The sequence below is a fragment of the Vidua chalybeata genome, chromosome 8, assembly GCF_026979565.1.
Source record: "Vidua chalybeata isolate OUT-0048 chromosome 8, bVidCha1 merged haplotype, whole genome shotgun sequence".
Classification (NCBI taxonomy): domain Eukaryota; kingdom Metazoa; phylum Chordata; class Aves; order Passeriformes; family Viduidae; genus Vidua; species Vidua chalybeata.
Window position 1 is genome coordinate 21,665,339 of NC_071537.1, and position 26,016 is coordinate 21,691,354.

At 42.1% G+C, this 26,016-nt stretch overlaps 1 protein-coding gene and 1 long non-coding RNA gene across 4 annotated transcripts; one reads left to right on the top strand and one right to left on the bottom strand.

Moving 5' to 3' along the window:
* Nucleotides 1-3,738: 3,738 nt before the first annotated feature.
* LOC128791532 (uncharacterized) lies at nucleotides 3,739-18,582 on the top strand. Of its 3 annotated transcripts, XR_008432068.1 has the most exons (6): nucleotides 3,739-3,824; nucleotides 4,019-4,076; nucleotides 12,814-12,913; nucleotides 15,529-15,585; nucleotides 17,949-18,111; nucleotides 18,503-18,582. It is a non-coding gene; the product is annotated as an uncharacterized LOC128791532 (long non-coding RNA). The 3 variants fall into 3 exon arrangements; XR_008432066.1 differs by lacking the exon at nucleotides 15,529-15,585; XR_008432067.1 differs by lacking the exons at nucleotides 12,814-12,913; nucleotides 15,529-15,585.
* Nucleotides 12,906-19,251, bottom strand: COMTD1 (catechol-O-methyltransferase domain containing 1). The gene is made up of 7 exons (XM_053949258.1): nucleotides 19,047-19,251; nucleotides 17,652-17,776; nucleotides 16,565-16,670; nucleotides 15,684-15,802; nucleotides 15,378-15,432; nucleotides 13,846-13,979; nucleotides 12,906-13,270 (listed from the first exon to the last, which is right to left on the bottom strand). The coding sequence occupies exons 1-7, from the start codon at nucleotides 19,126-19,128 to the stop codon at nucleotides 13,118-13,120; spliced, it is 774 nt and encodes a 257-aa protein (XP_053805233.1). The 5' UTR covers nucleotides 19,129-19,251; the 3' UTR covers nucleotides 12,906-13,117.
* Nucleotides 19,252-26,016: the final 6,765 nt, after the last annotated feature.

The following is a 26,016-nucleotide window of genomic DNA, read 5'->3' on the forward strand; positions in this document are numbered from 1 at the left end:
GCAGTGTCTTAATGGCAGGTAGAAATGCTTCCTGGCAGGAAGGGAAACCCAAAGAAAAAGCTGGTTGGGTTGTTACATGGCGTGAAAAGGTTAGGTTTATTGTAATTGGTTTTATTGTGTTTGTCAGTTTCCCTTTGCAGTGGAATGTTTCTGTTCCCAATCTGGAATAGTAATAAAAACATAGATTATATCCATTAGTGTAGTGTGCATTCATTGTATTTAGTGGTATTTCATTTCTCATTATTGTTTCTGGGCCTTTTAGTTGTGCTTTAGGTCCTTCTTTCCACATGCTGCTGGGTCAAATGGGAAGCAATAAACAGCTGGATTTTTCTGAGCATTATGTGCAGCATCTTTCACTTCAGCTGCAAGTTTGATACAAATGCTCACGTAAAAAGAGGAATTTAAATTTTTTTTTTTTTGCAAAGCAATTTCTGAGAATATGTAATTAAAACTTATAAAAATGCTATTAAACAAAATGTGAGGTGTTACATACTGAGATTTGGTTCATATCTACACCCATGCTGGTGTTGGGAAAAGTGCTGGCAGACCTTTAAAGATGGTAAGCCTGGACTGTTTCAGCTCCAAATATTTGACCTTTACTTCAGTTCTTTTTAAAAGAATTTTTTGCTGAGCCCAGTACCATGGCAGTACTTACAGTACACTTGCTGGTTAACAGTAGTGCACATATCAGAAATGTTTCCAGGGTTTGTGGGTTTTTCATGGAATATCCTTTGTCCTGGAACCATGCGAGAAGATCCTAATGCTGAAGCAATGATGCTGTTTTAAGAGTTTGGCATTCTTAAAACTCACTTTTTGTTTGTTTACTTTGCCTGTGTTCCTATGAACATTAAAACACTAAATGGCTATTACAGAAATGTCTCTTATCTCTCGCTGTGCTTCATCGCTTCAGCCTGAGTTACCCGAGAGCCGGCATGAGCTGAGGTGGGTGCGCACAAGGAGCCAGTGAGCTCTGCCCTCGGATTCTTAGAGCTCTGTGGTGGCATTATTAAAAACACACTTTTAAATTTATTCTTTAGTACCCCACGTGGCTCCTTCATTTAAGAAATGCTAAATTTCAACCCGTGGTTGAGGTTTGGCTGCGGCGTGGGGAGGATGTGTGTGAGTTCTTCTGCACAGACCGGGATGTTTTCCCGGCAGCTTCCGAGCGAGCGTTGTTGCCAGCGTACCGTTCCTCGTGAGCCAGTGCAGTGCGAGCCCCGGCTCTGGCCGTGAGGGCTCCGCCGGCCCGAGCCGGCCGGGGCCGCTGCCGCCATCGGGGGCGCCGAGCGCCCGCCCCGAGTCCGCCGCGGTCTGCGGGCGCCACCTGGCGGCCGCCGGTGCCCCCTCACGCCGCCGTTGCGCCCTCAGGAGGAGCCGCTCCTGCGGGCACCGTCCCCAACCCACCGACCGAGGGAGGCAGCGGGACATGATGGCGGCAGCGAGCCCGAGCTCATTCTGAGACAAAGAAATAGAATTAGAGGAGGAAACGCCCCGCGTACGCCGGCACTCGGGGTGCTCTGTCCCTGCGACTGAGCCCTGGGCAGCGCCCGTCGGCGCTGGGGGAGCAGCCAGCGCTGTTCTCATGGCCTGCGGCAGCTGACTCCTGGGAGCCTCCACTCCCCTCTAAACGGAATTAATTAACGCAAAAAGTTGTCTTCCCGACTGCTGCTCAGTTCCTGACGTGACTGTACTTTTCTAGAAGAAATCCCCAAATGGCTTGAGATACCTTGATTTCCAAAGACATGTTCTGGCCACCCTTGGCTATAAGAAACACTTCCTGGCAGGAGGACAGGGCACACCAGCTGCCAAACCCCAGCAGGCAAAGGGGAAGGATTCAAAACCTTGCTGACTGGTGATATTCCCATGTCTGGTGGCACCAGGCAGTGTGATGGCCACAGGACATGTTAGAAGTGCGGGTTAATGGCCGCAGCCCAGGGACCTCCCACTGCTATAGTGTGGCTTGCTCACAAACTCTTCCCCCCTCACAATTAATGGTAATTTATTAATTGCAATTTGCTTAATTGTAATTAATTGTAATTTAAGTGTCAATCAACCCACTGGAGCATGGGAACAGGGAAGAGAGCCCAGCAAGTCTGCTAAGGGCTTGTCCCATGTGGATGTGGCCAGCAGTGTGCCCAGGTGGGCATCCTGGCTTGTATAAGAAACTGTGATCAGCAGAATTAGGGACATGACTGTCCCTTTGTGTCGTAGCATGACGTCCCTGCCAGGTAATAATAGCATTGACTCCATGATTCCAGAAGGCTGATCAATCACTTTATTATACTACACTATACTTATTAATAAACTCATCACCCTTACAGACAGTCACAAACGGGTTTACCTAATTGGTCCTTGAATCCAAAACACCATCACCATTGGCCAATTAAGAAATCGTCCTTTGGTAAACAAATCTCCATAACACATATCACATGTTCACAACAACAGGTGTAGCAAGTGAAGATAAGAATTGTTTAGCATTCTTTTCTCTGCTCTTCTCACAGCCTTCTCCAGGACTGGGAAAATTGTGCCTGTTGCTCTCTGTGGCCAGAGAGTGGCTGCCACACCTTTGGGCACTCATGAGTGAGGCCACACCTTGAGCACTAAATCCTGTTCTGGACCCCTCAGTTCAGGAAGAACATTGAGGTGCTGGAGCATGTCCAGAGAAGGGCAGCAGAGCTGCTGAAAGGTCTGTAAGTCCTATGAGGAGCAGCTGAGGGAGCTGGGGCTGTTTAGCCTGGAGAAAAGGAGGCTCAGAGGTGACCTTATCACTATTTACAACTACCTGGAAGGAGGGTGTAACCAGAATGGGGTCAGCCTCTTCTCCTAGGCAGCTGGTGAGAGGACGAGAGAACATAGCCTCAAGCTGCACTAGGGGAGGTTTAGCTTAGACATTAGGAGAAATTTCTTCACAGAAAAGGTGATTAAATATTGGAATGGACTGCCCAGGGAGGGTCTGTCCTAGGAGGTGTTTAAGAAAAGGCTGGACATGGCACTCAGTGCCATGATCTTGACACAGGGGTGTTTGGTCACAGGTTAGACTCAATGATCTCAGATGTCTTTTCTAATTTAATTGATTTGGTGATTCTATGGTGCTGTCATGAAGCACCAGACTTTACTGTTTGAGCTGCTGGTGCCATGGGGCAGAAGTGGTTGAACCCCTCAGCTCCTGGGGAGTCAGAGAAATGGGTGTATTGCCAGCTGCCCTGGGGCTGAGCCTGGGCCCAGGCCAAACTGACACCTATTTTCATTTCTCTAATTGTCAGCATGTGCTTTGGGGAGCAGGGTAGGCAGTATTTTTGTTTTCTCTTGGTGATGGGGTGCACTCTTGTCACCCTTGCGCCAAGAATGACACAAGAACAGACAAGGATGCAGCGCAAAGAGGAAGAAAAGGCCTTTATGGAAAGGAAACTTCAGCTTAAATAGACTGATCCGATACATTCTATTTGATTGGTTAATTAATAAAAACATCTTTCTCATACAGTATCCTTGAGAGGAACAGAAAAGCAAGGTGGAAAAACACCACCTGCAGATTGCTTAGACTAACAAGTAATCACATTCCTACAACTCTCTAAAAATTCTCACAAGTCACTGTGAGAAATGACTGCCATTTCTCTCTCCCTGACCAGGCTGGTATCCACACACTGTGTGTCCCTTAGCCCTGATAGAAGCCTGCCCATTGTGATGGAGTGTGTAGTAGCTCTTGCTGTCATAGCTGGGAGGTTCATTTGTTGGGCTGAACAGAACATTCCTTGGATGTAGCAAGCAGAGGTGGTGGCCTTCTGTGCTGTCAGCAGCAGCCTTTGCCCTGAGAGAGATGACACTAGGTCAGTGTGAGTGTGCGTCTGTGTTTCAGGAATCAATGTTTTATGAAATGTTTTTAAGAGAACTGCAATTCACAAATAGTTCTTCATGGTGCTGTAATTTACTGTAGATGTAGGCTAATATTGCAGTCTTAGAAGGCTGATCTTCTTCCACTGTGTTTGAGAAAATATTTTATTTTTGTATTACTCTTTTGAAGTACCTTAGGAAATTTGCTACAGCAGTGAGTCCTGGTGCAAGACTGGTAGGCTTTCAAGGTGAGTTTTAATGCTTTGTAGCACAGGTCCTCTCTGCATTTAAAGTATGTGAGCTTGCGTTGAAATTGTTTGCAGTTAACTTAAATAGCTTGAAGCTCCCCTGGTTTAACTTTATCATGCCCATGATAAGGTGAGCTCATGGGTGAGCACTGACGTAGCTGTTTTGATAGCCGCTCTGCCAAGACAGCACAACCTAACTAAAACACCTTCTCTTTTTCAAAACAATCTGGCTTGGAGTCCCATTTCCTAACATTTCATTTTCTGTGTGGGCAGCTGTAGCAGAGATGTACACGGAGTCCCAGCAGAGTCATTAGTCGCAGCTTCTCCTGGGCACAGCTCCTCCTAACTCATGGCACACCCCAGTGCCAGAGGAGTGCATGTGAGGGGGTTGTCCTTGGCTCCTCTCTGGGTTTGGCAAAGCATAAGCCACTGGTGAGCAGAGAGAGCAGGGCTCATAGAATACGTGAACCCACTGCCTTACAAACCTTTTGTGTTAATCTGATTGTGTTTCTTGTTGATGAAATGAGATTGCCGTCGTGTTTCTGTCCGGGATTTCCGGAATTAAAAACTTGGTGTGTCACACGTGCCTGGTCTGGTGGGGCTGGGGGCACCCGGTGGCCACACTGCAGTGTGGCTGTGCTGTCCTTGGGCGGGAATGGGTACAGGCTTGCCTTGGCTCATGAGCTGAGCTGCACAGCAGCTGGTGGGTACCTGAGAGCAGGGTTACAGGCACAAAGACCTCGGCCTGCACAGCAGCAAGGGTGAGAACAGCTGAGGAGCAGAAAAGCATTCAAAATGTGGACTTTCCAGAAGAAGAAAGGCTCTAAGTTTAATACTTTACAGGATAACTGGGGAAAACCTGTTGTTCTCAGTTTTTCTTTCTTTTGACTTACAGCCTTTAATCCCTAGGAGAAAAAGTACAGGGAGTTAGCTGAAATGACTCTGTTTTGCTGTAGCTGTCATATTCCAGTTTTCTTTTATGAAGTAAGATAAACCCAAAGCAGAAAGTTAAGATACTTAAACACAGAAAAGGCAGTTGTAACTTGTGCTGATGATTTCCTGATTTTGTCTACTTCTTTTGCTAGAGAATTGTGACCACAGCACACAGCTGCTTGGCCCTTTTGAGATCTAGGAATCTTCCATTGGCACAGACTGCCAAAAGCCAACTATTTTCCTGTTTATAGGTTCTCAGTTTATTAGCCTGAAGGCAAAAAAAGTAATATGAAACCCAATAAGGTCAGGAAGGATCGCATCAAAGGTTGAATGCAGAAATGGTTGATCACAAAATTAAAATCTATATAATGCTTGCATGTAGTAGGGGCTGTCAAAATTGATTGCTTGTGCAAGTTTGATTAGTCTTTTGCAACATAGTCAGTGCTTAACATTGCGGCCTTAATCATGTAGCTTTAGTGTAGTTTATGTAGAGTTTACCATAAATGGTTCCTAAGGTCATCAGGCAGACAGTGCCTATCTGCGTGTCTAAAGTATTCATTAAGAGTGTACCATAGTCCATGTCTGGAAGTTTAAATATACACTTGAACTTGAGCTTAAGCTAAAGGGTGACTGAATATATGGTGAGTGATAACACTGAAAATCAAGAAAGGAAAACTTGGTAGCAGCCATCAAAGTAACCAAAGCTGCATGAGAGAGGGGCGCGAGAGGGGCTTCATGGTACCTGAGACACCTTCTGTAATGACAGAAGGAATTTAAGTGCTGGGTCTGTGGGTGTTAATTAAATGTGTCTGTGCCTTTGCTTCCTTGAGTTAGTCTTCAGTAGTATCTCGGATCAGTCTCAGAACTGTGAAGATGGTCTGATCCCATGCAGCAGTCCTTGATAGGGCCAAGGGAGCTCAGCTTTGGTACTGTGGCACAGGTGTTCTGCAGGATGCCTCATGGGGTCTTGATGGTCTTCCTGACCTGAGGAGAGGGACTGCTTACTGCCTGTTGGTGGGAATAGCTCCCAAGAAATGACTGTGCCTAAAATCCACAAGAATTGTGGGAAGACCCAGAGGTGGTGATATAGAAGCTGGCTCTAAACGTCTGTGGAGAAACTCCAGATTTTTGTACAGGAATCATTTTGTCAGGAGTTTGACCTAGTGTGTGTTATTTTGTAATTATACTTTGATAGTGAATTAATGCTCCTCTTCACTGGGGATGTCTTTGAGGCTCACTGGAACATAATCTAGCTCTGCTGCTTAAAGGAAACCATGGAGGGCTCTGCTTTTTCTTTCTGGTTGTGTTAATCTCTTTGATATAATGCATGATGGCATAGTAGTTGCACCATTAACTGTGGCTTTCTGCTTTGGAATGACCCCACTAATTACACTATATAGAAAAGATGGATTAAGTGTCTTGGGAGAGCATTTTATGCAGCTGACATTTAGATGGATGGAGGATGCTGAAGGTGACACTGGAAATGATGTGCCAAAACTCTGTTGATGTGCCCAGGAAGCTGAGGAGACACTGGTAGCTGGGTGGAAGCTGGTGAAGGCACCTGAGGGACCCTTTCTCACCTCTGTGGAGCCAAACACTGGCAGAGGTGGAGACAGGTGTCCCTCCACACAGAACAGCAGAGAGATTTCATTGCCCCCTCCCTCCCTGACCCCATGCAGTCTTTACAGCCCTGCTTGAATCCAAGGGTGTCCGTTGTTGTCTGACAAAGCTTTCCAGTTCTGCTCATTGCAGCTGTTCCTGCTCCTCGGCTTTCTAGGTTTTGATTTGTAGCAGATATCAGCAACATTGACTTCTGGCAGGCAGATAGAAAAATACATACCTTATGAAGTAAACATTGAGAGCTGTGAGCCACAGCCTGTGTGAATTTCGCTGTTACAAGAAAAAGGGTCAGACATGGAATGCAGGGTAAAAATAATGCTCAAAATCAGCATTTTCAAGCTAAGTATTATAGGTGGTTTGGTGTTTTCTGGTTGGTTGGTTGCCTTCTTTTGTTTGGTTGGTTTTGGTTTATTTTTGCTAGTTCAAGGAGTTACGTGCTTTGCTTACCTTTACATGTAATCTCCTAATGTTGCTTTCTAAAACCCACACGCAACAAAAGATACAAGGTGACATCATGAACAAGCATGAGGTTCCTTAAAAAGAAGCTTAAATTTTATCTGCAGCTGTTATTCCTATTTGAAATTGCAGGCATGCATTTACCTTCTTGTGAAGGCTTTTCTGCACCTGTTTTAAAATGGATTTGTCTCTTTTAGAGTTGGTTCTTTTTTTTTGTTGTTGTGGCTTGTTTGTTTTTATTTTCATGCTGTAAGAATCCCCCTTTTCTGTTGCTGGGTGTTGTACTACAGGACAGTGACATCTGGGCCATAACCCTATGGACTTCTCTGGACATGCTACATGACATGACAGCCTGGGTATCTTGTGAACCAGTCCTCTCTGAGAGTGGATTTCTTCTGCTGATGTTTTATATTTGTAGATTTGATTAAAATTCTTGGTGTTGTGAATGTACAGAAAGGCTTTTTCTGGGGTAATGAATGCCGTGGTGTTGTGTGGGTGTGCAGTATTTAGGTATTGCATTTACTTGTGACAGCAGCAATAACACTTTCTCATTAACTATCTTCTGAATCTAATTTCATGATGTCAAAAAGTTACTACTTTCATCTCACCAACATAACCCAAGTCCCTACCCCGGCATAACTCAAAAGGTTGCTGGAAAAATGCACAGTCTCTTGGTTTTTTAGTAGGTGAATAGGAATAAAATTATGAGCCTTTAAACTAAATAATAATTTTTTCCTTGTAGCCTGAGATCTGTTCAATCAATAATCTTTCTGCTAACTCTGGGGAGAATTTTAGTTGCCTCCATAAAATGTTTTAATTATTTAAAATCATAAAGTATAAGTAGGCACAATTTGCTTGGAACTCATTAGGGAAATATATGAATAAGAAGAAAAGATAATGTTTGCTTCTGCATTAATTTAAAGCAGTCTCTAAAATACGAAATCTAATCCTGGAAAGAAGTGACTTATCATCAATGTTTATTTTTCTTATAATCAGAGTAAATATTAAAGCAGCTAGTTATGTGCTTATCCCTACAGTATTGCACTGAGCCAAAAAGGAAGATAAATAACTTGTCTGAAATCCCACATTAATTTCCCTCTTTTGCAGATTTTATGTTTGTTCATTTCCTTTTTCAAAACATTGCTTTAGAAATTATTATAAAACAGGTGACTTAGAAACCATGAGTAGTGCAAATGCATGAGGCCAATTTTGTGTGATTAGAATTATGCAGAGGTAATGCAGAGCCTCTTCATCTAGGGCAGATCACTGGCACAATATGCAGCAGCAGAGAAATGCCACAGCCCTGGGAAAAGGCTTAGCAGACCAGAGAGCAGAGCAGGTGATGAGTTAGGAAACATAATAATTTCTTTAAACTTCTCTGAAGAAACTTCAGTGCTCACTGTGGCAAGAAATGCTAATTTGCAGCTCTTAGGTGTGCACAGAGGGAAAAATCAGCTTTGTCATTCTCTCACTCAGTACTTGTTTGGGATGTCATCAGCAATCCCATCCTGAAAGATGCTACTTGTTGTATTTGTGATTTCCACATTTTCATTCTGGGAAGGCCATAATAGTGCTGCCTCTCCCATTAAAATGGAATGAGCATCAAAATCAAATGTGCTGCAAACCACGCAGAAATGGGCCCAGATTGTTTGTGCATGGGGTACTTCAGGTTATTCTACTGTGTTGATCTGGCTGTTCTTTGGAAGAAGGGATGGAACCACTCAGCATGGTCACCTTCCTCAAGGTAGCGCACGGGTGGTGCCACAAAGGGGGAGACCTGTGCACTTTCAGTAGATGGGATGGATAAAACCAAGCTGTATTAAACTCAGTTCGTAGGGTGTTGTGGTTTAACCCCAGCTAGAAACTAAGCCCTACACAGCTGCTTCCTCACTACCTTGGGTGTAGTGGGGGAGAGAATTGGAAGGGTAAAAGTGAGAAGACTTGTAAGCTGAGATAAGGACAATTTAATAGACAAAGCAGAAGCTGTAAAAATAAGGAATTAATTTACCCCTTCCCACTTGCAGGCAGGAAAGCCATCCCTAGGAAAGCAGGGCTCCATCACAGAACTTGGGAAGACAAACACCATTACTCTGAATGTCTCCCTCCTTCTTCTCCCCATTTTATATGCTGAGCATGATGCCATGTGGTATCCTTCCATCAGTTTGGGTCAGCTTGCCTGGTTCTCCCTCCTCCCAATTTTTAATGCATCCTTGATGCAGTGGAATGAGGGGAACATCAACACTGTTTCCAGCACAAACCCAAAACATAGCTGCTATGAAAAAAATGAACTCTTCTCCAGCCCAACTCAGCACACAAGGAAAAAAAATCTCTTAAAACAGTACTGATCTCTTAGCTTTTTTACTCCCACTGTGACCATTTAGGATCAATTTCTTCAAGTGATAAACAGAACATAAGCAGGGATGCAGCCAACTCTGTGCTACTACATCACCAAAAACAAGCCAGTTATGGCTCTTGCTGCTGTTGCTACTCCAGTATCAAGATTGCAGTGCTTGAGATATGGCATATCCCTGAGACCTGAGCTGCAAACGTTTCTGGCAACTGCTCATGCCTCAAAGGAAGGAGTTAGGATGAAGTTTATATTCATGTTCCTTTTTCTGTATCCTAAAGGCTTTGTCACAAGTTTGCTAATTGTCTTCTATGAGCAGCAATTCACAGAAAGTGCCGTCAGTGTGCAACATAACTGAATTCAAATGGATTAAAAACACTTGAGTTTGTTAAAAGAAGGACTGACAGTGGTGTCAGAGGTTCAATAAATGCCTGAAAGTTATGTTACACTCAGTAGCACAGTTTTTTCTTTAGGCCACTGCTTTCTTTAGTAACATGAGAGACTGAGGATACTCCCTGCTTCGTCCCCCACTGTCCCAGCAGGATTAAAAGCTGTAGCATTGAAAATGCAGAACCGAGCCTTGAGCCCTGTGTCTACCCTTGGACAATGAGCTTTTTTTTTTTTTTGGGGGGCAGCCTTTTCTCTAGATTTCTGAGCATTGTCTCAGTCCTGTTCATTTAATTAGCTAGTAGAGATGCAAAGCCTACTCTTAAAAAGTCTTCAGTTCCTTTCCCTGTCACCCACATAAATATCATACCATAATATTTTGAATGTGATATCTTTGGAGCAAGGACTTAGATACCTAACCAGCAGCTAGGATTACATGCTTTAACTCTCATGGTGGCTTCTGGGAGTTACCACACTAAGGGAAATTCTTTTTTTCATTGTTGTTGTAATTAGTTTCTGTTTAATGACCCATCCTTCAGCCCCATTTGCTTCTGAGCAAGTCCCAGCTGTATGTTGGTTACCTGTGTTGGCCCCTCTGGGATCCTCCCTTGCAAGCAGAAGAGATGGTGTTGCAGGGACAGCTGGGCTGGGAGGGTTTGGGCAACAGCTGTGCCCCTGGCTCAGCTCCTCTCCAGGGGCAGAAAATCCTGAGCCTCTACAGTGCGAGTAGTAGCTCAGGCAGCTGTATTACCTGAGAGGGGTGAGCAGACCCACGAGCTTCCATACACAGTGTCTCTATTAGAGAGAGACAAAGACTTGGCATTGCGTTATTGGGTGGCCCATTCTCATCAGCTAATGGAAGTCTAAATTCCCATTGCCCCACAAATTCCCCATAGCTGATTCACCACTTGAATTAAACCATGATTACCATGATTATATATTACCAGCAGTCATTTCATAGTAAGGTTGAAGGATCAAATGCAGTTAGCAGTGATGAATTCCAGATGTGCAGGACAGAAGCCTGAAAAGAAGGGCAGTTTCTGAGTAACTACAAGATAGAGTAATGTATTCTAAATATTTGATTCAATTAAGCTTCCTTCTGCTCTTTGTTTCCACTTACAGATGGCTCATCAATCTATAGTTTAGGGACACATTGCTATTCTTTCTAATGGTAATTAGGTGATCAGGATGGAGACAGGTTTGATGAAATACTCACATTATGATCTGCATATTTAAAATGGAATAGAGCCCAAAGCAGAAGCAAAATGATAGCTGGCTGCTGCACATGGCTTTAGCCTCAGGCACTTGATAGGTCTTCCTCTAGCATAGGTAATGGGGACTTTGCTAGTTCCCACCACAGAAATAATATTTATTTTTTAATTACTCAACTATGAGTGCTTGTATCTGGTTTTGAATGTTGCTAAATTCTAGTTTCTTGCAAAAAATACTCATGATGCTTGTCCATTTTTGGCTCAGTTTCACTGGGAGGGTTCTTGCTACCTGGAAAATAGTAGTAAAACAGTTGCAGAGTCTGTGATTATCTTCCAATGACTTCTCCATGTTTGGGAAAGGCCAGCATGGTACTTTTAGGGCAGGGTATGTATTCTTAACAGCTTCTAGCTTGCTCATGTTTATCAGCCTCTAGCCTCTGAAAGCAGGAAAACTTGAGAAGATGCCCCTGCTGTTAAAGTGTCCCATTTTGTGTTTTTAACCCTTAGGCTTCTTTTGGTATCTACTGACAAAGTAAAACTGTAAAGTAGAACATGGCCAGAAGCTCTGCATGCAAATTTGTAATGTTCCTGTACACTCCTTTAGCCACTCCATCTGAGAGCTGTTATAGCCACTAAGAATTTAGTAAGGTGTCATTTCTTTTATGCAGAGAAGAAATTTGAGGAGTGCAGAGGTTTGAAGCTCGGAGAGTAAATCTGTACTCAGAAAAAGAAACTGGGCAAACTTCATGCCCTATTTAGAGTCTCATTTAGGGGCAACATACACCTTGTCCTGGCCTTCTCCCAGACATGGATTTTGCAGTCAATCCTCAATTCAGTAAAGTACTTAAGCAGATCCTGATATGCTTTGCTGAATCAGGGTTTTAAGTGGAAGTGACAGAAATAGAATTGAGATCTCTTCAGTCATAACCCTACTTTGAAGCCATCAGGCTTCCTTCCTTCATTCTATCCACCGCAGTATGCTACGGCAAGTGTCTGAGACTGGCAAGAGCCATGCTCTGAATTTCTGCCCCTTACCAGAACCCAAGCCACCCACCTGAAATTTCAAAAATATGAGCCAAGTAGACAGTTTTAAACATTCTGAGACTTGGAATCTTTGTCCTCCAAAACAGTTACCAGTGAAGCTTTTGCCTGTAAAATCCTACTTTCAGTTCCTTATTTAATCAATTTTTATCTGTAATAAAGAATTGCAGGCTGAAATTTTGTTACGTGCTGCCTAGGGAAGGGAATCTCTGTTTGCAGTAACAGTTTGAAGCCAGTTCACAGATGTATTGCATCCTCATACAATCATAATCCTTCCACAGGCTTCCCACCAATACTCTGTGCTTGCAACTTTCTAGGAAACAAGCATCTAGCAAGTTGCTTCTTTGAGGGGGGAAGGGGGAGTGACACAGGAAAGAGGGAGAATTGTTTTGGTTTACTTCTTGCCCATTTGCTTTTCCTCATTCTGACTTAAAAAAAAATCTATTTGCACTGTTACCTAGGTTAAAGGAATCCAGTCCTTGTGCACAAAGGTTTGCAAATACTTTTTGTCCTTTGGCAAGCTTTTAAAAATAAGTTTTTTTTTTTCAGATGATGTCTTTTTGAGGCTTGTTCTGTAGTACCCTTCAAAGATAAGGAAAGGCAATATTTTTAGTCTGAGAAGGACAGCAATCTCCTTGATGTCATTTCATTAAAAATCCATTTTTCTATTATGGCTATAAACATTAGTAAACTGCACTTCTTTTCCTTTTGATGGTACTGACTGATTATTCCGCTGCTCAAGAGGCTCTTCTAGGACAAAAAATTACTTTGTTATATTGAGTCACCTGGACAATCTATAGAGGGGGATTTTTTCAACCACTGCCTTACAAGGACAATTTCAGGTAAGTTTATTTCCTTTATTACAATTAAAGTAAGAAACCATAGTAGATCTCATAATAAATCTCTCTTCTCAGCTACTTCTGAAGTCTACTTTCCCAGGCTATGCTATCCAGTGAGATCTAGCTTAAATTAGATTTTTGATACTGTTCCACCTGCATTTTCCTGGTGATTTGATTGCTATTTTTCATCTGCTGGACCTCCTCGAGTTACAACTTGAATGCTAATGTGACTCCATCTCCCACTGGGAGCATGCTGAGATTGACACGTGCATCTCTGAGAAGCTTTTCATTGAGGCGGTGGATACTCTGTGCTGCCAAGTCATCCTTTCTTGGTTTTAACACCTTTCCATTCCAAAAGACCTATTGAAAAAAGAAATATGATGCACCTCCTTTGTTCCAATATGGTCCTTGGACCACAAAGGAAGCTTTGGAAAAGTTCCTGTATATTTTTTAGAGATTGATATTATCTGTTGTATTTCAGACGTCTAATGGTCTCTGACATGGAACTCTCATAAGTAAGTGGGATTGAGAGTCCACAGAACTTGCTAATTGTACTTCTACTGTAGATTTGAAGCCAAAGTCAAAAAATATGTCTTTAAATATAGGTTTTTTAAGAGTCCCTATTTAGCTGCCACCATAACCCCAAATCCGCCTGATGTTTAATATCCTTTGTTTCTTGTAAAAGTAGTTAATTGATAACTTATTAATAGTTACTGATTACAAGTGCTACTTTTGATCTTGTGTAAGTACATAGTATAAATGCATTACAAGACAAACCAGAATAATACAGAGCATTCTCTGTAATGAATAACAAAAAAAATTCTGTTTTCTATTAGTGTTTTATACAGCTTACTTGAAGAGTTTATGTTGAATTTTCTTTTTGTTTGTGTTATGTGTAACTGCCTGTGCATTACCACCAGAACTGCAGTACTTACATTATCAATAGCTATTATTCCTCCTTTCTTTATGAGGCGCAAGCATTTTTCATAGTACTCATTGTAGCTTTCTTTATCGGCATCAATGAAAGCAAAGTCAAAGGTTTCCGCTTCTCCATTGGCCAACAGTTCATCTAGATGAGCAACACAGTGAGTTGTTATACCCTGGTTAGTGCTGTGTAGGAGCAAGTAATCCATTTGTGTCAAAGCTCTCATTAAATGTTTTCTGCTGCCTTGACCAGGCAGCCTATTCCTCCACAGGTAATTACTAGAAAAGCTTATCCCACAGAAACCAATCTAGACATTATGTATGCCATAAAACACGCAGTTACTGAGTTCTGCATGCTTAGGAGTTTGTGGAGTAGCTCCAAACCTGAAGGATACATCTGGGACTGCTGAAAGGTGCAGCAAAAACAAGTCAAGCACTTTGAAACTGGACATACTCTACACCTTCAGCTTTTTTTCAGCTGAGAACTATTTTCTTGAGTGGATCAGAATTTTTCTCACTTTATAAACAGGTTCTAAATGCTAATCTCTCCTTGTAGATCAAGTGCCATGACACAGGTCATGACAAACCCTGTCAGAGATATTTACAGCAAAAAACTGCTGTAAGTAGTCCCTCTCTGGGCCAAGGCAAGTAGAATTCAGTTTTAAGTTCTCCTAAACAGATTTCTTGACTGAGAATTTCAAATTGCCAGTTTCAGAGGAGGTGATTTCTGTCTCCTAAGGTCCTCTGCCACCCCTCTAACCTGCCCTTAGCCTCTGTCAGCAGAATATCTTTTTGTCTGAAGCACTGCTTTGATAGACTTCAGGAGTGTGCATACCAGCAAACAGCTTACATTTGCCTCTTTAGAAAAGATGGATTTGGTAGTAATACAAGGTTATCAGTGGATCTGTGGATCCACCAAACACCTTTGCTGGAAAACTTCTACATCCAACAATCCTAGAAAATGTCTTGCATTTTCAGAACATTTACTAGTACTTCCTCTGCCCAATATTTTCTCTTTCCTTGAATTAGAGAAGTCACTGCCTCCCTAATGGCCTTGCCTGCTTTTGGTACATCCTAAATTCAAACTTCTCTGAACACAATTCAGCCTAAGTTATATGTTGGCTTCTGAATTTTTTTCTGCACCTCAGCCCTGTCAGGGAACTCTTCCTCTCTTAACAAAGGAATACTTGCTTAGAATGGACAACAGATAAGAGAAATTTGGCTTTGTCTGATTAATCTGTTTTAATCAGCTTTCCAGAAGCAGCTGACAATAGTACTTGATAAATTAAGCAAAGTGATGGACAAGACAGGTGTGTGACCAGTATGGCCCACAACACAGGACAAGTATTTTCTTCCCCTCTACTAGTAGGCAGGAAAACTGTGAACTCCTAAAGATTTTTACTTTTTAATATAAGAGAAGCTGCCTCCCTATTAGCAAAAGGGATCACATTCACAACCATATTTGGTCTTAAATTTCATCACTAATGTATCCCTCTTCTGTTTCTAGGGAAGGGGAAACAATCTGCAATTTCAGCTTACTTACCAAGCATTTGAATTGCTGGCTTAATCCGCAGGTCAATTTTATGCTCTACTCCTGCCTACGATGAAAAAGAACAGCGTTGATTAAAGTAGTCAAGAAATAACCTGTTAGTAGGCTTTACGCAGGGTTCAAATAGTTCTCCTATTATTTCTAGGTTCCAAACACCACTTATTTTTCTTCTCAAACTGAACTCTATCAGCCTCCTTTAATGGTAAGAATATTTCTGTATGAATGTGTAAGTCTAAAATAACAAAATCTCTTCACACATAAAGGCAGCTGTCCCCATTGTGTACAGGAGATGCTGCTTACCTCCTTCCACAGTGGCTTTCCAAGTTTGGCATAGTCCTCATTTATATCACAGGCAATAACTTGGCCATTATCTGGCAGGACAAGTGCCATATTCAAGGCATTATAACCTGTGAAAACACCTAGCAAAATCATAAGAGACATCAACAGTTACTGTATCATGGAAAAAGGGCTACAGGACTCTTTAGGAGTAAAATCCCCAAAGGAATCAAGGATAGAAATTTGTTAACAGACAGTAATTTTCCTTCCATTTTAATGTAATGGTAGGTTGAGAAGAATTTTTACTTTTTTTTTTAATCAATCTTTTAGCAAACTTCAATGTTAGCTTTTCCCAAAAGGCTCATGGACAGACAAGGCAGAGTCTGGTCTTGAACATGTAACCCAGAGAGACTGGATGACCAGCAAATACCAGGGAATTTTAACAGCCAGGCCAAGAATGAAGATGGTGGGAAGCCATACCTGGCTGCTCAGCATCAGTCTGTCTTTTAAGACATCCTAGTAATAATAGGTGTGTCAAGCAAAGTGGATTTGATACAGGGCTTGTGCAGCAAAATATGTTCTTCTAGCACGAAAGTGATACAGGAAGGACAGAATACACCCTGTCCTGCAACTGTTGAAGACTCAAGAGATCTATTTAGCTCAGTTTTCCAGATTGCCTCAGAATTGATGAGCTATCCATGCTGATGCCAGAACTACTGAATGCACAGTTAGACAAAGTGGTAACCAAGTGCAAATCAGACACTCCTTTTCATGTTGTAGTTTGCCCACCTGTTTGTTGACAGATATGCAGTGCTTTCCTGTATCTGGATATTTTACATTAAACATGGCTGTATTTGGAGAATGATAGTCAAGCGTTTTATTTTAGAACAAAGTGTCACTCTTACCTATTTCAATAACTTTCTTGGCTTTAATGAGTTTGACCAAATTTGCCATAAGCTGAGCCTGCTCACAGGACACCATCATTCTGCCCGAGGGATGATCAGCAGTGAGCTAAGAAAGGGGAAAAAAGAAACCCCGTATTGTATCAAACAAAAACCAAATCTACCAAACCAATATACTAAAGAAAAAAATCCCAGTGAAACTCCAGGAAAAACAGACACCTCTGTCTTCTCATTTTAGATTGCTTTGTGCTCCACCTTTGAGCCAGAAATTGGCTTGAATTTAACTACAAATAAGAAGGATTTTATCTGTGTCATAAACAGTGGCTATTCAAAGCAGTAATATGCTCCAAAATTACCATGGCTGTGGCAAATGCAGCAATATTTGTAACTAATGAAGAATCAGAGAGGAACTTTTACTGTGAAAGTCCTTTATTTCTGTGAATTTGCACAAACAGATGCACTTCCTCTAAGATGTGTAGAATGCTTTAATGAACTGCTAGGTTCATGTAGTCCTGGCTACACAGTGCAAACCTGGAGAAGCTGTGCCCATCCCAGGGTGGAAGGGCTCTTGGCACTGAGGAATGGGCAATGGGAGAAGCAGGGCTGTGCCATGACAATTGAAGGGAAAAGTATTATCTTTCTATTTCCTTTCTTCTGCTACGGATCATTCCAACCAACCTGTTCCAGCAGACAGCATTTTATTTCTTTTATACAAGAACAGTTTGTCTCACTCAAAATGACTCAAACCTGAGTCAGGATGTCTGGTCTCATCTCTGACACTGGAGCCTGATGGAAGACATCACTTCTCTGAGCTACAGGTTCCTTATATGCCAACCAAAGTGAACAGAAGTAATTTGTTCAAGTCCAAATCAAGTGCAGCCCTAACACATGGCCTTGAGAGCCGAGGATAGAAAAACATGTCTAAAATGTATGCCAATACTATTAAATAGTCATGTAGGTAGCCCTGAACACAGAAGAGTCTGGGTATTACCAGTTAAATAAACCCCTGTAATGTATAGGCAGATAAGACAGAGGAAGGAAGTGTGTCCAGGAGCCCAGGAGTTCAGGACGAGGTGTGGGTGATACTGACCAGACGCAGCTTCTTTAGAATGGGATGTTCCCGCAAAGAGTGATCCAGTATGTATTGCCGGAGAGGACTGTTTTTCCCAATCGTACCACTTGGGGTCCCAAAAACTAAAGAAGGGTATCGTTTACCTACCAAAAAATAAGTAATAAGAACTTTTATACTTTTCAGTTATTGTCGTTTTAAATAAACATTGAAATATTACTAAAGGTTAAAAAGTTCTCCGCTCTAAAACAGCCATGAAAATGGACAATGCAACATAACCAGGTGGATTATAATTTTTTTTTCTCTTCTCCTTTTTAGCCTCTAAAATGTCCAGTCCAGGCCTCCAAAGGCTGAAAAGGAAAGGCTTCAGTACTGTGTTGTTCAGTGGCCAACGTGATGGTTACAAACTGCCATAATCTTACAGCGCAAGTAACTCCATCAAAACTCAAAGGGCAAGTTTAAAGAGAGATACATGAATGAGGTGAACAATTTTCTTAGTCTGTGGCCCTTCTTTTGCAGATGAATAGAGGCTGCTGGGTTTTAGGCTCATCAGCTGATGTGTCTTCTCAGGCCCTGTGCTCTCCTCATGACACTGTCCTGCCCTCCAGCCAGGGGAAATGTGGTATTGCAAAATGCCTTGTTTAGCATGAAACCAGTATGCAAAGTATGCACCAAAAGCTGAAGTTTTAGTACATGTTCTACTCAAATACAGAACTGATTGCAGCTTTCATACCCAATGTTTCTTTTACCAAATGGATTAACTATTTTGAAGAAATAACAACAAATTCATTTCCACATCTCCTGGTAGTTTGCTATGACAGAACACTTTTATTTCGAGGGGTTTATTTTCTGCTAATGGTTTTGTTTTACAGAGGATCATACCAAGATGTAGATGATTTCAACAACTTGCCTTAAATCAAAGATTAACTAAGTGCCCGCGTTACAAACCCAACGCCAGTCTCCTTCCCCTCCTGGATCGTGGGTTCCTTCTTCCTGTGCCCCCGGGGAAAGAAAGCGAAACTGCTACCAGAACAATGCTGTGCGCAAGGACCGCACCCCGGCCTTTCCGGGCTGGCCAAACAAATGCAGGCAGGGGACCGGGCGGGGAGCGTGTCCTCGCTTTCGCTGGACCTTGGCCCGGCCCCACACCGCGCTAGCTGGATTACCGGGAGCGGCTTGGGCTCTAAGAACATCGTTGTATTTACTACAGCAGCTCAGCAAAATAACTCTCTGCCCGCAGGGCAGCCCCAAGGGGTCTGCTCCCCCGACGGCCGCTGGATTGCACCCGGGACTCCTGCCCGCCCTGGGAGGGACCTGCCGGGCGCTGCGGTTCCCGTCCCGTCCCCGGTGGGGACACGAGGAAGGCAGAGCCTTCACGTCTCGTATACGTGGCGGGGCTTGGGGGGCGCTGCTTACCTGCAAGCATACCCGTGGCAAAGGCGACCCCCAGCATCGCCGTCCCGACGGCCACTTCCTTGGGCACGCTGAGAAGCGGCATTCCGGAGCCGGGAGCGAGGGCAGCGGCGCCGCCCGGTTACGCGCGGTGCTGGGCGGTGCGGCGCCGTGCGGAGCGCTCCGCCTGCCCGGGAGGGCGGAGCAGCGCTTCGCTTCGTCTTGGTGCCTCGGGGGGTCCCCCTTCCCGGCGTGCTGGATACTGGACTCGGCTGGGGTGGCGAGAGGGTGGGTCACCCGCGGGAGGCTGCGCCTTCCTCTCGGTGACATACTCGGCTGTGGTGCGTAAAGTGACAAAGACAGCGCCCGGGATTTGTGCCACCACCTCCTCAGAGGCTGGTTCCGGTACAGCTTCGCTGCAGTCTTCGTTTTAAAACACACCCAAGTGTCGCGTGAGCTCGTAATGGGCTCTCATGGAAGAGCTTTTCACAGAAATATGCTCATAAGAGGCTTGGTACTCCAACTAGCCCGGGAAGTGAGCTCTCTCCTTCCCCTAGAACGCAAGTTTCTTTGCAGCTCAGGTGTGAGCAATTACTTGTCAAAAAGCATGTAAGATTTTTGGAATTTCAGTCTTGTGACCTGTGAGTTTCCAGGCGAAAGGAGTCAAGGAGGATTCTCCAGGAGAGAGGGAATGGGGCCTGGTTTCCTCCACTGCTGTTTCAGCCCCTTTCTGCAGTACCTTCCAGGTCAGGTGGAGCAGTGCCCTTGCCACTGCTTAACAGCCTTGTTGAGAGATCTCCTCCCTGGCTGGATCTGCTGCTGAAGGAGTTGGTTTATAAGTCGTCAAATGATTGTATAATCTTTTTTATGTCAGCCTAAACTTTTTTGTGCTTCTGTGCCTTTTGGAGATGGGCTGGGAATTCAGTTTTCATTTTGTAAGTATTGGTAATATCTAGGTTTTGGAAAACATAAGCAAAATATGGGGATCTATCATTTTGCAATTCTCCGGGTAATGAAATTAGTGCCATTGCACACAGACTAGGAATACATAGGAATGGATTGGGTTGCAATTTGGCCTCAACATGTGGGATGAAAGCAGGTAAAAATTCCCTTTTGGCACATAGTCTATCTCCAGAAAGCCAGATGAATCGTGTGTTGGTAGGTTTGGATGAAAACATTTCAACTATTTCCCTGTGCTAGCAAAACAAATGCCAGTGCAGTTAGAAGAAAAATATGCTTTTAAAAGTATATCTTAAGTGTGAGATTAAGTATATCACCACGGTATTTATGGGAAATGTGTTTGCCTATCACTGCATTTTTAGTGTGTTAGAGCTTATTTACAAAGACTTGGCCCCAGAGCTCTTGTATTTCTTTTGTAGCAACAGATCATGCCACTCACTAGGGATTCTGCTGTGGTTTCTGATTTGCAGAACAAAGTAAGACATATGATCTGTCTTGGCAGATAAAATAACTTCCATTTCACTTCTAAAATGTATTTGATTTTGAAAGCTGTGAGTGTTGTTGGTTTCTTGGTGGCTTTTTTTCATTCAGTATTTCGTCACTTTCTCTGTGTACATTTTGCGTTTGTAAATGAGAGCATTTCATCCCGTCTTTCAGAAGATGAGTTATCAGCAGGTGCTGCAACCTGTCAGTTTTAGGCCAAACAGCTGTAGGAGGCAACAATTCTTGCAGCGGCCATAAATCAGGTTTGTGACGGTGCGGCTCCATCTAGTGATTCTTCTCTACAACTGCAGCATAAGGGAGAGGGGAACTGGGGTTACTCTATTCAATGAAACACACTAAGCGTGCAAGCTTCCAGTGTTGTGTTGACTCTCGACTCGAAGAGATGCCCCATTTGGATATCTCTGGGAACGTCAAGTTTCTTAAAGCTCCAAGAGAATTGGTTGACTGAATTGCTAATATACTTGAATGTGTTTCTGAAATTCCTCCCACTCCCAAGCTGTTAATCAATAATAGCTTACCTTTGCTGGCAGTACCAGGTGTTTTACTATATCATTGTGCTGGACATCAGGTTGTTTCCTTTAGATAAGGAAGCCAATTTTCAGATATCTAAGATAAGATGAAAAACTTTCATGAGGAGGTCAGAAGAGTTATAATCTTCCAGCTGGATAGAATGGAGCCATCAGCTTTTCTTTGAGCCATTTTCATTTTCAGTTTACTTAACTCTGTGATATGTATGGAACAGAAAACTTTGATTAGCAGATTTATTGGACATGTGCTTGCAGTGTGCTGTGGCTACCTGCGCATTTAAACATTTTGGTAGATTTCTCCTACTACTTGTGCTAAGTGAGGTGAAGGCTACCTAGAGATTAAAAACTGAGTATAATATGGGCTTGGATACAAACCCCACTGCTCCCTAAATCTGTAAGGTCAGTCCAGTTGGCCAGATTTCATGGGAGTTCAGGATTGCTCCCAGTGCTGTAGTCAGTAGGCATATTTGCTATGCCTGCAAGTACCTTCTCTCTTAGACTGCATTCTAGAAAGGGTAGGAGGGTTTTGGCAGCATATTCAGGCTGGAGCCAGAGCATGATTGCATTTATAAAACATATGGAGTAGGACAGATAGGCTAGGGGCTGACCTCAGGGTGTACAAATCCTCACTTTATTGATAATCTATTCAAGGTTTTACAGACATTGGGTAATTGATGTATGCAATAGTGTGTTCCTCTCCTGGAACCTTCCTTCCAGGAGTGTTTTTCTGTATGAGAATGTTGCACACCATCTGCCTCAGTGTCATCTGTGTAGACTTATTGTAGAAATGGGACTGGCAGAGAGTTAGCGTACTGATAAGGCTGTCATCTCACTTCTGAGTTTCTGCCTTTCATTTGCAACTATTTTTACATGGACCAGTTGTGCCTGGTGATTGAGGCATCACTGCAAAATGCTAAATGGCTTGCCTTGAGTATAGAAATAAGGTTGATAATGAAGAGTTATAGGTTGAGTGATAGGCAAAATAGTAATTTTTTTCTATATTGATGGAGCTGAGGCTGACCTGATTTTAGCCATCCTCAGAGAAATGATACAGATTGGGATTTTAATCTGGTTTAAGAAGATAGGAGGGAAGAGTTGTCTGCACTGACGTTGTGGATGAATACATGCATAGATTGGGCCAGATACTCAGAAAAGACATCAGGCCATGAATTCCTTACCTTTTAAGATATTCACAAATAAGCAAACCCATAAGCATTCAATTGTATTTATTTATTCTATTTTAATAGGTTTTTGTAATATCTTTTTTTAAAAAAATTGAAACAGAACTTATTTACCATATTTATGTGTTCATTCATCTCTCATCCACATTGTAGATGAAAAATGTGTATATTTTATAATTTTACAGTCTACAGTGTATATCCGCTTGCAAGACATAGATAAATCACTTGATTATATATTTTAGAGGACTGTATATAAAATTATTATTTTATTCACAGTTGAGATTTCTTATTTCTTCTAATAGGTTTTGCTATGTATTTGTCTGTTCCATCCCTGTGATCTTTCTAGTATTATGCTTAACATTTAATTTTGCAGTTCTGTAAAGCAGGGTATGCCATTTACCAGCATAGCCTACTTGATCTTAGAGATACTCGTTCCAGACATATCTGTTATAACAATTTTTCTTTTGAATAAGTGTTCATTTATCTTTTCAGCTGAAAATCTTGGAATTTTTAGAATGGTACCTTTTTTTTTTGACAAAAAAAAAAAAGTGATAAATGAAATTGCTTTCCATTTTTTTTTTTTGTTGAATTCAGTAATTTGAAATAAGACTAATAGTTTCCCAAATACTCATTATTGCTTCTGAAGTCATCTGGATTTTTTTATCAGACGAACTGTAAGTAGCAAAGCTTCCTTTAATATGATTCATTGTCCAGCTGGAGGGTAATCACTGAAATGGAACACAGACATGAACAATGACTTTAACTAAGCTGGTTCAGTTACTTTCATCCTGCTCAGCTACTTCTATTGCATTCAGTCTTTTGTGGGAGCTTTTAAAGTATGTCTTTCGATAACAGCTTGTAAAGGCTGTGGTACCTTCACATCTATTTCAAGGCTAAGATATCAACATTTCAAATGCTGCTGCTAAGAAAGCTGGTGATTCATGAACCCATAAGCCTTAAGCCATTAAACTTGCAAACAGCAAATGGTTTAGAAACAGTTTTCAACTAGAAGCATTTTGACATATTGGTAAATATTTTCAGGCCTTACTGGCTTACAGGCCAACATTTTGAATATATATGACTGCTTTTTGCAATCTCATTACAAGACTAGGTTGAGCTTTGGACATGCAGGTATCGTGAGGAGAGATAGCCCCTGCCAAGCAGCATAATTCCCAGTGCAAAGTACATTAATGGCTTCTATGACAATATCCCACAAGTATCAAGGACTGTAAAACTCAAATTGAGCTTGACTGGGGGAGACCCAGTGAAATGGCTTGTTCAGTGGCTCAGCTTGACAGACCCAGTGATAGAAGCAGTTCTTCTGGCAAAGAGAGTCGAAGTACATGGATCAGAGGCACAAAACAGGTGTCACACTTTTCTGAATGATCTCCTTCCTGGTCACAGTCCAGCCTCACACTTGGAACAAGTGCATGGACAGTGGTACAATGGGTGTTTAATACTGAGGAATAAAGCTTAGCATTAATTTGCTCCTACAAATGGTCCCCATGTGATTGAAACAGACACAACTTGAGTGGAGCATTTTGCTTCACTTACAAAGCCTGCTGTAAGTCTCAAGAAGCTGCTCCACTTAAGCCTTAAATTGTATAGTGCACAAACAAAATGTGAGAAATGTTGCTCCTTATCACTCTGATACACGTAATAAAATTAAAGAAGCAGTGAACAAATCAACCATAGCTGTGACACCTCATTAACCAGGCTCTCCCATGCCTATATATTTTGCCTTTCTTTTTTGACATCTGAAAAAATCTATGTCAAAGCCCAGCAAGCTGGATTTGTTTCATACCAGCCATGAAATGGATACCAAAAATAAAGAGTACTTTTGGAAGTGAGTGCTTTTTCTCTTCCCTTAAGGGCATTTGTCCGAGAGTGCACAAAAGCAACAGCAGGAGTGTGATGGCAGGAGAGGTGCAGGACTAGGTTGTTATTAGATAGCCTACCCCAAGCATATTAAAGAATGATGAATGGTCATCTCACTAGGCCTCATTTCTAGCGAGCTCTAGGTCAGATTCCATTTCACAAGTAAGATTTTGTCACAAGCATGTAAAAACTGTGCTTGGCTGTTATCTTTGGGACTTAAAAGCAAGAATTCTTAGTAGACTATTTGTCAGTTGGAAAAAACAGAGAAGGGGCCATCTGTGTTAATCAGCTGTGGTTTGCTAATATGATGCAGCTGGGAAGAAGGCAGTACTGACTTTAGCAGGTAGAAAACATTTGCTGAAGAGAGAGCTCAATTAGTGTCATCACCTGAGACTCCATGAGTGGTGCATTACCCCATGCACGCTGAAAAGCCATAGTGGGGGGAATAGCTCAGATACCCCCAGGAAACAGGAGAGTGAGATGTGCAGACAGTGGCATCTGAGATTGTAAAGGGCAGGCTTCTTGGAGGAGGAAACAGAGGTAGGGTAGGAACGATTTTTTTAGTTGTGTGCAGTAGTCCCTTTATTTTCCTGCCTTTTGTTTTTTTTTAATTGAAGATGCAATCTTTGTGAGCCACACTCAGTTTTTCTCTCAGCATTATTTGTAAGATGTTTGTTGTAATTTAATGAGGTTTTGCTCTATATATAATTTTTTTTTTTGCTGTTGTATTTCTTTGAGTTTGAATGTTAACAAAGGACTGTATGGACTTTTATCTTCTTATCCTGTTATGGCTTCATTTTTTATATACATGTGTAAATAACTCCAGTTTCTTTTGCTATAAGTAGTGGGAACATTTCTAGTAAATTTTGGAAGAAATTTTTTAAAGAATACCTAACAGGTGAACTGTGAGTCTTCAGTGCCACTCCTCCCTTTGATAAGAATAAGGCTTTCTTAGAACAGTATTTTAAAGTTACGTTTTTACTACCTTCTTTTAGTGTTTTGAACATCAGAAGATCCTCTGCTTTAGTGTACCTGAATCATATTTTCACCTTTTAATCAAACTTTCTATCCATTTTGTTTTTAAGAAGTCCTTTTCTTTCCATTCCTTTATAGCCTAAGCTTGACTTCATAAGAATCTCTAACTGAACCATAAACTACCTTTATAAATATCATTTTTCCTTGAAAGCTATATCTTACTGGAATGACCAAAGTTTTGTCATGTGTTAGATTAAGATGTCTGCCAAAAATCAATAATGCTGAGGTAACAACATTGGTTTCTGCTAGGCTCTCAATTACTTTCTCAGTTGTTTGTCATAGGAAGAATATATGATCAGTTGTTTCCCCTGCAGGCTATAAACCCAGCCTGTTCTCTTTTGATCACTTCTGCATACTTCACTTTTACTCTCCTAAGTGTAACACCAATTTTTAGAGCTTTGGACCTGTGAAGTAGCAAAATGATTCTTCTGTAGTCTATTCCAAGGGATAATAGTCTCCCTGTATAAAGCATCATAAATATCCCTGGACAACAGTTAGCTCTTTTGGGTTGCATTGCACAATTGCTATGGAATCTGTTCCTGAATTTGCCATGCTCTTTGAAGAAATATCTAGGAGAAATTTACTTCACAGTCTTCCCTTTGCACCTCATGTTCTCTATAGTCCTTTTCACCTTGCGTTCCTTTTGTGGTTAGTCCCTTATTCCAAATACAGCTGTAAAGCTGCTAGTTCTTTACTACTTTTTTTTTTTAATCTTTCTCCCTCTCCCCCCTATACCTTCGTGTGTTTTTTAAAGATGGTTTCTGGTGCCATCTTGAAGTTGCTAGATTTTGCCACAGAGGGGAAACACAGTTGTGCTCTGCTCTTTCCTGAAAGCTTTGCTTTGTTTTTCTCTTCATCTTTATCTGAACTAAATTACATTGTATCTGCTTGATGTCGGTAAAGACTCTG

Bases quoted from the DNA above. Each gene is read 5' to 3' on its own strand.
- COMTD1 (XM_053949258.1), bottom strand. From the start codon at position 19,128: ATGCCGCTTCTCAGCGTGCCCAAGGAAGTGGCCGTCGGGACGGCGATG. The intron at 17,777-19,046 runs GTAAGCAGCGCC...ATTTTTTGGTAG, and splicing joins TGCCACGGGTATGCTTGCAG to GTAAACGATACCCTTCTTTA. The intron at 15,803-16,564 runs GTAAGAGTGACA...TGATTTTGCTAG, and splicing joins CAAGAAAGTTATTGAAATAG to GTGTTTTCACAGGTTATAAT.